At 34.6% G+C, this 17,871-nt stretch overlaps 1 protein-coding gene across 1 annotated transcript in view; it reads left to right on the top strand.

Moving 5' to 3' along the window:
• Window positions 1–14,916, top strand: part of LOC111048779 (sphingosine-1-phosphate phosphatase 2) — a 29,159-nt gene extending 14,243 nt beyond the window's left edge. The window contains exons 4-6 of the mRNA XM_022334755.2: window positions 10,433–10,611; window positions 13,020–13,156; window positions 13,922–14,916. Of these exons, the coding sequence (XP_022190447.2) occupies window positions 10,433–10,611; window positions 13,020–13,156; window positions 13,922–14,211 (606 nt within the window). The 3' untranslated portion in view covers window positions 14,212–14,916. The remainder of the gene's footprint in view (window positions 1–10,432; window positions 10,612–13,019; window positions 13,157–13,921) is intronic.
• Window positions 14,917–17,871: the final 2,955 nt, after the last annotated feature.

Below are 17,871 nucleotides of genomic sequence, written 5' to 3'. Positions count from 1 at the left end.
AGGTAACCGTCCAGACAGTTCCTATCAATATTAATTGGTAAATCATTTATATAAATATTGAAGAGAATGGGGCCCAATATAGAGCCCTGAGGAACGCCAAACTCCAATAATCTGCCATTTGACAGAACCCCATCTTTAAAGACAAACTGATTCCTGTCACTCAAATATGATAATATAAGTTTGACTGCACCTGGTGTAAAGCCATAGAAAATTAGTTTATCCACCAAAATATCGTGTTGAATAGTGTCAAACGCTCTTGAAAAATCGTATGACCTTAGACCTACAGAATCACCTGCCTCCATGTTGCTAATAACCCCACTTACAACATTAACAATAGGATCATTTGTGCTTCTACCCGCCCTGAAACCAAATTGCTTATGAGAAAATAAATTGTTGGTCTCAAAGAAATATGACATCTGTTCATGAATCAACGTCTCAAACACTTTAGAGAAAACAGGTACTATTGCAATTGGCCTGAAATTACTTTTCTCCTTTCTGGAACCCTTCTTATATATGGGCAAAACTTTTACATTTTTCAACTTTTCAGGATAGATACAACCAGCAATAATGCATTCATTAAATAAAAAAGCCAGAACCTCACTTATTTTATCAGCAGCTATCATCAAAATTGTAGCATTTAGACCATAAATATCCATACACTTACTGTTGCTTAGATTTAAAATTGTATGAAAAACTTTTTCAACAGTTACTGGCTTGAAAGAAAAAATTACTCCTGGTTTTTCCAACTTACTGTAATAATAAGCTGTACTTTCAATACTGACAGGAATATTATTGCTTAGCTGCGTAATATAATCTACAAAAAAAATTATTAAAGTCTTCCGAGCTTACATCATCAACTGAAGATCTATTACTACATTTCTTATTTGTTAGACTATTTACAATTCTCCATAAAGCCTTACTTTTATTAACAGAGCTACTTATAATTTTATTGTGATAGGAAATTCTTGTCTTTTTTATTTCAATCCTATATGACTTTTTTGTTTCTTTATAGCAGGAGAGTAACTCAGGTGTTTTTAAGGTTTTATATAAATGATACAGCCCATCACATTTAGCCTTCAACGCTCTTAGCCTACTATCATACCATTCATTTTTTTGCTTGAAGTTATTGGGTTTACATGTTTTCCATTGGAATCAACCATTCACAGCTCTCATGAATATTTCAAAAAATGTATTGTACCTATCATAATAATTTGTTACGGAGTACACCTCCAACCAATTTATGGATTTCAGAAAACTTAGAAAAATTCCTACATTAACATTATTAATTAATCTAAACTTAGTGTTATTTACAGTACTTTTTACATCCTTATTTATGAAGTTGAGTCTAAACAGAATTCCTTCATGATCAGAAAAGAGAGAGTGAATGATTTCAGTTGACCATAGACTATTATGAATATCTGTCAAAATATTATCAATACAGGATCCATTTGAAACTCCATCAAGACCAGGTCTAGTAATATCATTAATAGTAACAGTCAAACCAAAACTCTCAAACAAATTCAATAAATCATTTTTAAAGCAATCATGACCTAAAATATTTACATTGAAATCTCCACATATGATCAAACTGTAACCATTTTTAAAAACAGCACTTAATACATTATAAAAACACGTTAAGAATTCTTTAAAAAAACGTATACTTCTATTGTAGGGTCTATAAACTGACAAAATTATTATTTTATCCCTGACAAGTTCAATTGCTGAAACTTCGCATACCATTTCGATTGACATGTCTCTAATATGATCAAGAGCCCTGAATTCCAGTTGATCATGAACAAAAATCGCTGACCCACCCCGTGCTCGGTTTGTTCTACAAAAAACAGAGGCAGTTTTAAAACCAGGGAGATATGTAAAATCCACATCAGTACTATTAATCCAATGCTCAGCTATAGTAAGAACTTTTATATTGTATTTAGTACAAATAAGAGACAAGTAGTCGAATTTATTACATAGGCCTTGTATATTCAAGAAAAAACAATTAAGCTTGTCATTGCTATAATCATTATACCTGGTTACCAATGAGAAATTGTGAGAAACAGAATTAGAAATCATAATATTATCAGGCCCTCTTTCAACAATATTAACATGGGTATCAGTCCTTAATTGTAAATCTACAGCAGATATGCTTGAAGCATCTTTGTCATGAGAGTTTAATTTAAATGCTCCACAACAACTGGCATATTGGGTTCAACAGGAGGATTGTCAACATAATTAGAATCGTATTCAGATCCTAAAGTTTCATCAATTGTTATAAAAGATTGTATGATATCATTCTGACTGTCAATGGATTTTCTTCTAGAAGAAAGCTTTTCTGGACTAAATGCACGATCAATACTGGTAGGGACTACTAACTTATTTCTGTATAATTTCTCTCTGTCATACTCGCCAATTAACGCAGCTATTTTTCTACTCACACTCTCACAAAAGACCTAGTTACATGATTTTTTCTTTAAAAATAAATTCAATTAATTCTCTACATTTCATATGCGATATGTATACACAAAAAATCAAAAACAAAAATTTTTCTCGATACGTAACTTTTTCATGACATGGAAATTTGAAGTTGTAAATTTTTCGACTTATATACCTCGTTCACACTGAATCGTTGCTCGAATTTGAACTTTATTGACATTATTGGTATCCTCCAACAATTCTCATGATATTGCGGAAATTTCATTGATTTCTGATGACTAGTTCGAGAGTAACTGTTTTGGTAATGAAATGGGAACATTATTTTCAAGTCAAGTCAAATTCTTATTAAATTCCATTTATCTTCGGAATGAGTGAATTTACGTCAAAAGTTCAAAGGACAAAAAAGATGCGTCATGTTTAGTTTCATGGTATTTGATTGATTTTGGAGCAAAATTAGAACATTTTTTAAAATGGTCAATGTTTTTGAACGGCCTGTATCGACTTCTCGTGGCCCTCCGCCGATAGGCAAAGCTACAGGACGGGGACTGTACCAAGCTTTAGATTTCTGAATTTTACACCCCTTATTGAAGGAGTTGATTTTTTTAGTTATTACAGGGCAGCACTCATTGAAATTTTTAGATAAAACCTTCATGAAAGAGTCAAAAGCCAGATCTACATTATCTGCCTGAACAGTTTCCGACCAAACAACTCTGTCTAACCAGTACTTTAACCTCAAATAGTTTGAAATCACAGAGAAAATCAATGTTGACAACCGTGAAAGGGTGCATGAAAGAGTCCTTTACATAGATAGCAGCTCCTCCATATGGAGTAGGTCTACAGAAACTGGCAGCTACACAAAAATCTACCGGTTTGTAAATGCTAATTTCATCTTGTGTACACCAGTGTTCATTTACACAAAGTATATCACAACGTGTGCTATTGTTGAATACATCCAAAGAGTTTAACTTATTTTTTATTGATTGTAAGTTAATATGTGAAATTACTAGTGTATCGTCAGAACATCTGTTATCAGAGTTGGATTGTCTTATTCTAGATCGAAAATCAGAAGGGTCAACCAAGTCTGTGAAATTATCAGCAGCATGGCGTTGTGCTTTGTCATTGAGTCCTAGTTTAAAGGAGTATAGTCAAGTTCAGGAAGAGAAACACTTCTCTTACAACCATCACAATTGTCCGCCGGAAGAAGAGAAGCTGGATCTGGAAGGGATGAGGCTCCAGATAGGCGTATTGAAGTCGTCCCAGATCGTTCACAAGTGCCACACACGGATGGGTTTTTAGAGATTGTCGCATCAGGAGTCATGGAGTACGGCAGAGTGATTGAAGTAGGTGTCATAGGAATTGATTCGATCACTTGAATGACGGGAGAATCCGGCACTTCACAGATTTTGAACACCCGACGACATGAATGTACCTGATCCTCAACGTCAGCTGGAGAATAATTATTATTCTCAACCACATTCATCCTAGTTTGCCTAATGAGTGTTGTCAAATGTTTTGTGAGACGTCTTTTCCCGTGTCTATTAAGGTGGAGACCATGTCTAGTGAAATGAGCTCTCTGAAGAAAGTCGTTAGTATCTAAGTAGAGCAGTTGCGCTACCCCGTCATAATTATTCACCATTCGAGACATGTATGTGTTGAAGTACTGTATGTTGTCGTTAAGTCTAGGGTCATCATATCGGCAATGCGCACCACACACAATTATGTTTGTACTGAGATTGAGTTCGAAAAGAGAGTCCATACCTTGCAATAGAGTCAATTGATAGGGATCATCCAAGTGAAGGTCATTTGTGCCAGCTAAAATGATGATGATATCCACCGAGAAATCGCGAACAAACTGAAGTCCATCTTGGATAATATGTTTCAGCTTCGCACCCGCCTTAGTGTACACAAATATATCTAAATTCATCATCCAAATGTTGCAGGTATTTACTTAATTGCTTGCCCTGACTGCATGACAAAACAGTCAATCTTCTCTTTTTACTAGTTTGATTTATTTTTAAGAAAGACTCTTGGGTTCATTTACAGGAGTCGCAGATTTATGAACTTGTGCCTTCACTTGGAGTTCTTTTGATGGAGGTGGAGATGATAAAGACTCGTTTGAGGAGAGAGTAGAAAACCGATTATTAATGCTTATAGGATGATATGTCTCATATGGCCTTGCTCTAGCTGTAACTCTCGGCGTTTTAAAATCACCATAACTTATGGAATCACATTTGTTCAAATTTGTATTATGTAATTCTCTGTAATTATTGGTTCTCAAGATTTCCTGCATTCCCGTAAAATTTAGGAGTTCTGTGTTCATATCAGCACAGTCAGATTTTAATAAGGATATTATCGCATCCTTTTCGACCAGTTCTCTCCTGAGTTCAATTTTACCTCTCTTCAAATCTTCAATCTGCTCTCTCAAATTGTTCATTTCACTTTGAGCTTCTTCCTCTATACTCAAAGATTCCTCCAAGCACAGCGCTCTCCGTTGTCTCTCCTCATCCAATTTCCTTTTCAACTGAGAGTTATCTATTGAAATGTCTGAAAGATTTGTTTGGAGATCTGTATTGATTTTCAGGCATGCATCTAGACGATTCAATGCAGTGATAAGATGAGGAACTACATCTACAATAGCCTCACTCGAGTGCTGAGAAGTTATGACACCCAATGCACCATGAATTTGCAATGCCAGATGTATCACCTCTTCGTGCATTATGCCTTCACTTAAATGCATTCCTTCATCAGAAGTTAATCTAGATAGACCGTTAAGTGCCCGTCTCGTAAGCATTTTGATAAGAAAAAAAAATGAATAAAGAAGGAAACAAAAATCCTGATTAATAAATTACTAAGTAGGAAAGGTAGAAGAGGAGAATAAAGATAAAGGAAGCGCCAAGAGAGCTTTCATGGCTGTGTTAGAGATAAGGAAGCTCCTGAGAAGATAGGAAACAGGAAAAGGATAGATAGAGAGGAGAAAAATAAGTATATTATGTTCCGAATATTCTGAAAATATTCTAAAAAGAAACTGTTTTCTTTTATAGTGCTTTCTACGAAGGAATTTATCTGACAGATAGAAGAAGCGAGGTCAGTATCAGAAATTATGATAGGCAGTAGAGCTACTCACTGCTAGCTAGGCCTGCCTGTGTACTATATTGAAGTTGACCGGGTTCACAAGAATGACAGAATATCAGCAGGCACTCTATTTAGCGTCTGCCGTTGCCATAGCGATGAAACACGTGCTAACATCTGATCGAGAGTAAAATTCTATATCTGCAACAGGCAACGTTAGTAGACAGAAGGTTGATCACTCACAGGTGTAAGATTCGAAGTGGTGGGGGGAATGCCAGCGTGACGTCACGTGTAGTAAAAAAGTGATAAGAGTAACCACACTGAGCATACAGTTTATTCACTGTATCTTCAAATACATCGTCGTTTAATCCCCTCAAGATTGACCTAGAACTTAAAAAATTCTCCATACTTATAGCGAATTAATCACCGATTCTAATGATGTTGTTTAAAATATCAAGTTCATTGAACTTGTATGAATAAAATGAAATTGAAAGTTTTTCAAGAATCTAAACACGTGACACGAAAAAGTTAATAAGCTGGAAAAGCGTTGGTAGACAACGTTATACTATTATAATTTCAGATTAACCCATAAAAAATCTTGATAAACCAATGCATTTCAATAAAACAATAAACCGATCCCGATAAATCCAATGAATTTCATTCATATAAATGCACTGAACACATGCTGGTATCGAGCACATGTTCTACAAGAATCAAAATATCTCATCCCCGAAATTCACAAGCTTATGTATAGGCAAACTACAAAATATAAACACGACCTAGAAGATAAAGAAACCTTAAGGGTTTGAAAGGGAAGGTTAGGAGGTGGGTTTTTTGTTTTTATATTGCAAAATGCTTGTATTATTCAAATGTTTTGATAATTATTGTAAAGCAGAAACAGAAAACTTGCATGTCAAAAAATGTTTGTGTTATATAATTTGACTATAGGCCACCGTATGATTTTCAAGAATGCGATATTCTGCCTACTCTGTACTACAGCCTACGTCACGGCTGCAGTTCCCCCACTCCAATTGCATTTCAACTAAAATACTATAGATGAGTGACCAACCTTCTGTCTACTAACTTTGTGCAACAGGTACAAATAATCTGATCGATCTTATCGCTGTCGGTTACCTGGCGTTATCTCACTCAACAGTACGGTACTGTCACCTTAGCAGTGGGCTTCAGTCACGAAATTCGTTGAACAAAACAATATCAAGCGACAACTAGCCACAAAAATGGAGTCTCTGTGCCAACGATAGTGTAGTCAGCGTCACATTCAGAACTCTCGCACTCACCGGCCGCACCACTTTTGAGGATTGGATTAACACAGCAGGTACTTCACTACTCAATAATTTCGTAAACTTGACACAATTAAAAGATTTTTCACTAAATACTTGAAAAATAACATAAAAATGCAGAGCAACTTACATTTGCAACTAAACACGGAAACCCAGTCATTAATTCTGATGACTGATGTATGGACAGATGTACGGTCCATTGGAGATGGAAAATTCGTAAATAATCATGAACCAATCACAAAGTAGCCTGCTGTATGAGATGAATTGAAAGATGATTCGTCATCTTCTATTATTTTTGTTAACATATCGATTTTTCACCTCCACTCGCATCTTGTCATTCATTACACAAGGGCCTTAATGAGAACGTTATAAATGGAAGTAAACCAATGAGCAGAATCATACTGGAATCACAAGGTTGGCAGAAGCTTTTCTTGGTGTCGATTTATTAATGTTGATTGATATTGATTTTGATTCGGGCAACAAAAGAATAGATCATTTTCTATTTACATGTTGAAGCATTCAAATTAAATCTATTGAACGTGATTTCTTATGACTTGGCATTCACAGATTTAGTTGGGTGAAGAAGCTATTTAAAAAATGTACCTGATTATCGATTTCATGGTTTTTATATCATTCTAGTTCATTGTGATCATTGAAGAGTTGAAGTGATGAGTTAGTTCAAGTGAATTCTAGTGAACAAGTATTTTATGCTTATAATGGGCTTTTCTTTATTTTCTATCGATGTTTTGCTCCAGTAGAGAAAATTGAAAATGTTGGTTTTAAACTTTATAAGCTTTAAAGGTAAGGTAATATAAATTTGATAAGTCCAGTATTAAATTAATCGATGTTGATTTTCATTGTATCGCTTTGTATCAATGTTACATGCACTATTACATATTCATTTATTTACATGTTCATAGCAATTCATCACTATTCTTTCAAGAATTAGTTTTTTATAAATTTCATCATGATCTGAAAATTGAAATTTAAATGCTATTTGAATGACGTTCACATTCCACTTGTTTTTTACAATAATTGTTACATTGAAGAGTCAAGCAATTTAATCTATTTGGAAGTAAAAGGAAATCACAGTGCAATTTGAAAAGTGGATAGTAACTTTGTAATTTGAGTTGATCAGAAATATGCATTGTATATAATGTTTGTATTTCAGTTTGACTAATCCTCTTATCACAGTCTCGCTTTCATTCATAAACATGATAATCCTAAATAAGATAATTGCCTGAAAGATGTAGCTTATCTTACGTCGAACAATGTTCAATACAAACCATTTTCATCATATTACTATTATAATGATCATTGAAATTTCTGTCTGTGATTGAGAAAAAGTCATTTTGAGAGCCTTGAAATTCGTACCTAGAAAAAGTTGCATTATTACTAGATATTTTATTATTTGTAATATTTATTATAAGTACTGTACATTCAGTTATTATAGAGATCAACTACTTTATTCGTCTGTATCACGATAAGGATAAATAGGGAAATTGTGAGATGGGGATAATCCCATAGTTAAATTTACATAGCATCAATTTGAAAGATATGATAATAATGATTGTGAACGGGACTGCAATACTTGCTTGGTATTGCCTCTTCATGTTCAGTGCGAATAGAAAGCTTCAGAGTAATTCCTTCTCACTATATTATGTGATAATATTGGTAATATTTGGTAACATTTGTTGATATTTGAACCGAATGAGCAACAAATTAATCTACTTTCAGCTTGGAATTTTTCAACTTATCAGCAGTACAGTGTTTTCAAATAGTATCTCAGGTAGGCCTACCCCCTTTTTTTTGTTCCCGTGATTGATGATATTGATTAATAATGTCATAGTGTGATATAAAATGTCATAATAATGATAAGTGTTTGAATTATAAAGAGTAATCAAACAAGAAAAAACACAAAAAAAAAGCTATGAAATGAAATTTTGGATCTTCATTTTCACAAAATAAAGATAAGATGAAGGAGTCAGACACATAATATATAATCAAACTTCATTGAAAAATTCCAATATCTGAAACTAGAGTTATCAAATATTGTGATACCTATGACTCGTATTGAGAAGGCACACTTCAAATTAATATAATACATTCTGTGAGCAGACAACGAAATCCTGATTTTTATCATGAGCATGGTTAAATAAAGAAAATTATTTTTTTAGAGTATTGGAAAGAGAAAATGTAGATTCAGCGCATGTCTAAACAATAGACAAAATTAATTGTTTCGAGCGCCATAGTGTAAATGAGATGCAATGTAGAAAGCAGTACTATTCGGTTTACTATGGTGAAGGGAGTCAGCCGCGTCGGCTGTTTCCCCTTCCACAGCGTCAACTTGAATCGCAAATACATAACAATATACATCAATGAATTCGCAATGGCTACATTAATTATTATTCTCATTTTTCTTTAAAATTACTTGCTTCGAAGTTAATCGGAGAAAACAAAAAAATCAAATCGAAAAACCCCTAAATTTTTACATATATTATTTTATCAAGGACACTGTTCGATTTATTGAGGAAATGAATACGACTAATATTGTAGTCCATAATGTAACGAATCGAATGACATATGAGAGATTTTTCTCCAATTAATGGTTAATTGAGATAATTGATTTCCTGTTTGCTGTTTACTATGGCGAAGAGAGTCAGCCGCGCCGTACCGCGTCGACTGTTTCCCCTTCCACAGCGTCAAATCGAATCGCAAATACATAACAATATACATCAATGGATTTGCAATGAAAATGACAACATTTATTATTTGGCTCATTTTTCTTTAAAACTACTGTCCAATAGTTTAATCAATCAATAGTTTATTTTTCCTTCATACAATAATGCATACATGAATGTATAATTACATAAATACAATTGACAATTAACAATATAAGTAAAAGTAAAATAGTATTATTATTAAATACGGAAAGTCCCTGAAAAGGTTAAAAACCTGAGCGCAGGGGCCGAGTGTTATTACTAATACAAAATTATTTCTAAGATAAATAAAATTGGTGGATTCCTATTAACATCTAAATTTGAAAAAATACAAAGAAGGAAGAAGAATGTCCAAGATCTATGTTGCATCTACTAGTAGTTCTGTGAACAGTAGACCTCGCAAAGTTATACATCGAGATAGAGCAGATAAACCACAGCCTCCTTTAATACTATCAATTGGTCAGCCCGATTTAAAAGCAGAGAACGTTCGAGTGAAAATACTAAGTTACTTTGAACTATTAATTGTAGGCGTTATTGCATGCAATTAATAACTTACTTGACCGATGATTAATTATGAATAATTCTATAGAATGATTTCAACAGTAATATTGGAGTAAGGAGGAAATTCTTTGTCCTTTCATATTATCCTTAAAATGCAAAATTTCAAAAAACTTCACATACACATCAACGCGAAATTCAAAAAGGAACATTCCTGTCAAATTTCATGAAAATTTGTTGCCGCGTTTGGCCGTAAATGCGGAACAATCATAAATAAACATACAAACATTACGAGGTACCGAATCAAAACAGTCGACTTGAATCTTGGGCCTCACTTCGCTCAGTCAACTATTCCAATAAATGTACTTGTTGATGGCAATACAAGATTTGTCTGATTTGTTTTGTTGGCAGGACATAATAGCAGGCCTAGTGCTAGCTCTAGTGTTGATGGTGGCGCTGGTGCCGGCTATTGACAGCCTGGATCGCAGCCTGGTCACCAGCCATTGGTCTCCGCCAGCTATGCTGCTAGTCAGCACACTGCTCATTGCCGTCTACCCCCAAGGTAGCAAGGACCAATGGACACCTACCAAGTATGTCAACCGTATTCATTCACTTGTCATTAACTGTAATACATAGTTGCTTCAATAGCTTTTCGGTATTTTATGTTGTTAATTCCAAGTGCATTGTATGACAATTTTCGATACAGTAACTATGTATTCACTCTTCTTTTTAGGGCTACTGATCATTAAAACACAATAAAAATCAAGGACCCTTTATTTTATTGCAACACTACTACTTTCAACTATTTAAGAGCTCTTTTCAAGTGTAAAACACTCCATTGTTTTTTACACTTGAAAATGGCTCTTGAAGAGTTGAAACAAGTAAGTGTTGCAATAGAATAAAGGTTATTTGATAATTTTTATTGTGTTTTAATAATCTAAAAAGAAGAGTGAATACATAGTTACTGTATCGAAAATTGTCATACAATGCACTTGGAATTAACAACATAAAATATCGAAAACTAAAACTCGAAGCATGCATAGCACAGATAGATAGTAGGTAGATAGTCGTAGTAAATAAATTTTAAAAATATAAAATATCTATTTTGATTGAAGATTTTTTTTGTTTTTTGAAGTGTAAATTGTTATTTCAATAAGTGATAGTAGCTTAACCTACATTTTGATTTGGACAGTAGTATACATTTTAAAAGGGGCAGTTAGGGGCATAAGTCTGTTGTGCCTTCTCACATGAGTGTAATAATATTGTACTTGACTAAATAAATAAATAATAAATAAATACCCAGCACTGGTTACAGAACTATTGGTGTTTTATACTATATAATGAGGCCCACGCTATTAACGACAGTATTTGATTAACATTGGTTTGCTATAATTGTTGTCTGTCTTTTAGAAAAAGCATATAAATGTAGAAATACTAGTAGTTCTGTGAACAGTAGACCTCGCGCAGTTATAAACCACAGCCTCCTCTTACACTGTCCATCAGAGTAAATCTTGTCTGTATGTCGTGTCGGCGAGATAGCGGTGTGAAAACGGCTAATGGCTGTTGGGGTTGGTGTATCAAAAATGCTAACATCAAAAGCTAATCTCCTTCAAGACATACTGGCAACAGGACAGCCCGAGTTCAAAGTAGAAAGGTCGAGAGACAATAATATGTTATTTTAGTTATTAATTGCATGCAATCAATAGTTCATTTAATAGTGCATAAAAAGTGCATTCAATGAGGCATGCAATAATTAATAGTCCACACAGCAGCTGATTTTTTACATTCCTTGCCCTATTACCATAGGTAAGGGAAGTATTGCTTTCCGAAAAAAATTAAGGTACCCCAATTTCTAAATCTCTATACGTTTCAAGGTCCCCTGAGTCCCCTGGTTTTTGGGTATTGGTCTGTATGTGTGTGTGTGTGTGTGTGTGTGTGTATGTGCGTCTGTGTACACGATATCTCATCTCCCAATTAACGGAATCACTTGAAATTTGGAACTTAAGGTCCTTACACTATAAGGATCCGACACGAACAATTTCGATCAAATGCGATTCAAGATGGCGGCTAAAATGGTGAAAATGTTGAAAAACCTTATGTATACGTCGACGCGAAATTCAAAAAGGAACATACCTGTTAAATTTCATGAAAATCTAATGCTGCGTTTCGCTGTAAATTAATTATTTATCTATTTATTTATTATATAAATGCGCAACATATAAACATTTAAACATGCAAAAAAGAGAAATACAAAAACGTCTACTTGAATCTTAGTCCTCACTTCGCTCCGTCAACTATGAATTAACAGAAAATTCAATCAAATTATGTAAATTTATTATTAAATCATGAAAATATATATTTCCTTGCTAAATAAAATATATTTTTATTTTTAAAATTTATTTTTTTTACAACTGCTCATTATTAACAAAAATCAATTATTAATACCAGTTCATATTATCGAGATAACTTTAATCACAGCAATTTACTATAGAAATCAGGAAAAGGATATGTGGCATTAATGCCTTTCTATAATTTCCACTGACTATAATGTGAATCCCATTATAGATGGAGTATTATGTTGATGTATGTCTGCTCCATGCTCCAGTCACCCTTCACTCTTTAAGACCGACAAATGATCAAAATACAGACTATTGGCAGCAGCCTAATATTTCATGTTCTATTAACAGTGACCAACAATAATAATAATATTCGTTTGGGTTTTATTGGGGCAATCCCTGACGGAAGTTCCACCTCGCCTGAATATAATATTTAAGCCTTCAAACAATGGCCCATAATCATAGAATAAACTACGTAGATTGTTTATTCTATGCTATAATGTAGAGTAGAATAGAATGTATTGAAGAGTCCTCATTATACAACGGGGTTTAAAATTAAAAAAAAAAACACCTTTGGCATAGTTTTTAGATTGTAATTTGTGTACGTTTAAATTTGTAAATGAATGAAATTTTGAAGATTATTAATTTTATATCTTTTTTAGGGGTGACACAACAGTGGTGGTGAGCGTGTGCGTTGGAGTGATGCTGGGTTCGTGGACCAACTACCAGTTGGGGCAGATGAGTGAACCCCAAACCCCGCCCCCCTATGAAGTCATCTGGCCCTCCTACGAGATGATTGGTCAGTGCAAACTCGACTTGCTGAAAATAACCCAATTTAAGCCATTTTTATAATTTGTATAAATTTCCCTAGAATTGATGTTCTGAAAAATATAATATTTCAGAATAGAATTGAATTATATAATACCAATTGTATTATATTTGAAAAATCGAATCATATGTCATGATAAAAACAATATCTTAAAGAATGTATCCTCAAAATTTCATAATTGATTTGCTACCAATTCGAAAACGGATCTCCCCCAAGATTTCAACTTGGGCGCACATATCTCAAAAAGTAAGATTTATAAAAAAGTTTTTCTTTAGAAATTTGTTTCATTTAGGTAACTGGATAGTAACCATATCGAAATAGAAAAGTTTGAAAAGTTTCACTAGTAGTTATTTCTAAAAGCGTGGTTGTACAGCCTTAACTAAGGGCCAGACCATATTAAACGTATTTCAGGCTCCAACCTGATCAGCCAATCGGAGAGATTCCTGCACTACCGACTTAAAAAACGTCGTCTGAAAACGCCCGATAAAACGCCCAATATGGTCTGGCCCTAACAATTAAATCTACTGAGATTCATCTCAAACTGTTTGCATTCAATATAAATAAAAAAAAACTGAGTTACTGTCATGCAAGTTGTGTTATGAGTGAATGAATTAATATATTGTTAATTGTTTATTTTTAAGTCAATATTTTTTCAATAAATTGTTTATTCGCCATATATAAGTAAATAAATCAAGAAAAATAGATTGGATTTGAATAAGAAACTGGCGTTTGCAGGTGTGGGTGCCCTGAGAACCAGCCTGGGTCTGTGCGGAGTGGTGGCGACTCGAGCCATCTGCAAATCGGTGTCCTATGCGCTCACCCAGTCAATTTTCCGCTGGAAAAACGTCGACTCATCCGATGTATCATCAGACACATACGCGCAAGCTGTCACCATTGAACGCACTCTAGACATCTACTACAAGTACCTCACTTACGGCCTCATAGGATTCAACATTGTTTTCCTGCTGCCTGCCGCCTTCCGAGTACTTAGTATAGAGAGGCCAACTTTTTATACGGAATTATAAAAAATATTCAACCAGTTCTGTGACCTACTTCATAAGTATGTTTAGAAGTCGTATTCGGAATTATAAAAAATATTCATCCAGTTCTGTGACCTACTTCATATGTTTAGAAGTGTATATCACTGTGGAAAAAACATATTTTTAAATTTTAAATAAGAATTAGAATAGATTTCACATCATCTACAAGTTTACAGTAGAGATGGATTGTGTTGATCGTTTGTGCATTCTTAATCAGATCAATCAGTTTCATTGTATTTCAATAAAACTCCGAATGTCCCCAAACTAAATGAATGAAAGATTTTAAATGGATTAAATCCCGTATTTTAACACTTATCATGCAGCGTCCCGATTATGGATGATAACGGCTTAGAATGGTGCATGCCACACATGTGCGTCATGTGACCTGTCCCACCACCACCCCTCCACCCATCTGAAATATCGGTAGGTGAGAAGGTTCGGAACGCTGTATGACAGGTGTGTCAAGGGCTTTATTCATTAGGAAGAACAAATTATGGCTTGGGGTGACAATCCATGTCAATGGTTAACTGTGGTAACGCAGTTTCAATGTGAAACTGTGCTTTCACACACTTCAATAATTTAGGGGAGCAATTTTCGATTGGGATCCATTGGAAGATACCTGCAAACTGAGCAATCCTAAAATAGAGAACTGCAGTCTCTATCACCTAGTAAATCAGATAGCAATCTCTCAACTACAGGTTTTGTTTTCTTTCAATCGAAGCGATGCAACTTGAATCCCACCGAGTTCATACAATAGCTTGAATATGACACTACCACTCAACAAGATGCTCAAGAATGTCAAAACTACAGTGTCTTTGAATCCTGAATAAAAGACTAGATATTGTGGTAGTTATGAATAACTACCACAATATTACCTTCACAACTGCTCAGAAAGTATTTTTGAATATTTTGGAAACAAAATTGGAAAGTCAGTCGCTACCTAATGTGAAGAATTTAGTTTCTGATAACTATAAAGGTGAATATTCTTATGCAAAATGATGCTACATTTTAGAGGCACAGAGGTTCGGAACGGAACAGGCAGTAATACCTAACCCGTGAATGGAAGAAAAAGAAGAAGAATAAGAGCAAGATGCTCCAAGTATAAAACGAAAACCATCAATCTATTTCAGTTTTTCCAATTAGAACTGAATGTGAAAGGCAAAAAGAATTTGGACGAGAAGCTGTCATAGTTTTTGAAAGAAGAGAAACTGGATGGTGCCAACTGCTACAGCTGCGCTGTCTGCGATCAAAAGCAAGAAGCTGCAAGATTTATTGAAATCAAAAGATTGCTTCCTATCCTTAATTTCCAGCTGATGAGTTTCTATGACAGGCGAAATAGAGACATGAAAAATTTGAACACATCCATTCAATTCGCAGAGATAGAAAATGAAGAGCTAAGTGAAAAATACCAAAGAAGGGCAACTCAAGTATCAACTGACAGTTTCTGTATCATGGCATGACTGCTATGTATCAAGTGACTGTCTGTATCATAACTGACTGTATCAGTATCATAACTGCTATGTATCAATTGATTGCCGTATTAGCTCATAGAGGTCTCAGTGCCAACTCTGGACAATTATATTGTCTACATTCAGGATAAAATGATGAAAGTATTTAAAAAATATTGACGGAAAAAGACTGAAGCTAAAGTTGGGTGGAGATGACGAATTCGGTGAAGAGAATGGCACTAATAACAGAGTTCCAAAGCCTTCATGTTGGTCTAAAGGAGGGTCCCTACCGATAATCAAAGTTCTGGTAAGTCGGAAAATGAATTTCAAATCAGTGCACTTTCTAAAAGATCGCAAGAGCATATAATTCGACACAACAAGGAGTTCGATGACTGGATTGAAGCAACTATTCTTTCACCAGCTGATAGTTTCTATGACAAGCGAAAAAGAAAGATTTGAACACATTCATTCAATTCGCAAAGATAGAAAATGAATAGGTACGTGAGAAATGCCAAAGAAGGGCAACTCAAGTATTAACTGACTGTTTCAAAGTCTTCTTCCTAGCGAATAAATCCATTTAGAATAAGATCAATCATTTAGGGGTGTTCTATGTTTGTATTGAAACAATATACGCGTAAATACAATGAAACTGATCGATTACAGTTCTGATTGAGAATGCACACACAAACGATACACAATTTATCGTCACTGTAAGGTTGTAAATACTGTGAAATCTATTCTAATTTTCATTAGATTTTTCGCAATTTTTTCACAAAAAATATAAAATTTGCTTTTCTACAGTTAGATAAACTTGGACATATTTCATCCTCATTAATTGGTCTGGATTAAGAGATCCGAGGCAACACACACATTTGCTGTTATTTATGATGTCAGTAAAACCATAGAGAAACAGCGTAAGTAGATATCCCATGGTATAGGGAATTTATGTCGCAACTTTTACTTTTATCTCAAGCCGATTACTGTCGATTATTGTCAATGTTTACTGTTTTGTTGGGGTGACAGTGTATGAACGGCACAATTTGAGAGACTACCAGCGTCACACAGCTGCATAGGAAAGAAATACGTGAACTATCGGCTTGGGATAACAGTAAAAGTTGCCATATGAACACCCTATACCATGGGATATCTACTTATGCTATCGTTTCTCTATGGTAAAACTATTGGTGCACGATTTGAGCCTATGCGTGATCCAGTTGGTAGATGTCGTATCAACCATCAATCAATGTGCAGCGAATTATGCAACGTTTCCATCTGCTCTGAATCCAAGTCCATTTTCAACACATCCTGCTCTAGTTCTCAAAAGAATATTTGCTTCAATCCAGTCATCAAACTCCTTGTTGTGTCGAATTATGTGCTCTTGCGATCTTTTAGAAAGTGCACTGATTTGAAATTCATTTTCCGACTTACCAGAACTTTGATTATCGGTAGGGACCCTCCTTTAGACCAACATGAAGGCTTTGGAACTCTGTTATTAGTGCCATTCTCTTCACCGAATTCGTCATCTCCACCCAACTTTAGCTTCAGTCTTTTTCCGTCAATATTTTTTAAATACTTTCATCATTTTATCCTGAATGTAGACAATATAATTGTCCAGAGTTGGCACTGAGACCTCTATGAGCTAATACGGCAATCAATTGATACATAGCAGTTATGATACTGATACAGTCAGTTATGATACAGACAGTCACTTGATACATAGCAGTCATGCCATGATACAGAAACAGTCAGTTGATACTTGAGTTGCCCTTCTTTGGTATTTTTCACTTAGCTCTTCATTTTCTATCTCTGCGAATTGAATGGATGTGTTCAAATTTTTCATGTCTCTATTTCGTCTGTCATAGAAACTCATCAGCTGGAAATTAAGGATAGGAAGCAATCTTTTGATTTCAATAAATCTTGCAGCTTCTTGCTTTTGATCGCAGACAGCGCAGCTGTAGCAGTTGGCACCATCCAGTTTCTCTTCTTTCAAAAACTATGACAGCTTCTCGTCCAAATTCTTTTTACCTTTCACATTCAGTTCTAATTGGAAAAACTGAAATAGATTGATGGTTTTCGTTTTATACTTGGAGCATCTTGCTCTTATTCTTCTTCTTTTTCTTCCATTCACGGGTTAGGTATTATTGCCTGTTCCGTTCCGAACTCTGTGCCTCTAAAATTTAGCATCGTTTTGCATAAG

This window comes from Nilaparvata lugens, chromosome 5, assembly GCF_014356525.2.
Source record: "Nilaparvata lugens isolate BPH chromosome 5, ASM1435652v1, whole genome shotgun sequence".
NCBI lineage: Eukaryota > Metazoa > Arthropoda > Insecta > Hemiptera > Delphacidae > Nilaparvata > Nilaparvata lugens.
Note: the sequence above shows the minus strand (reverse complement) of the source record. Positions and strands in the feature narration are given on the sequence as shown.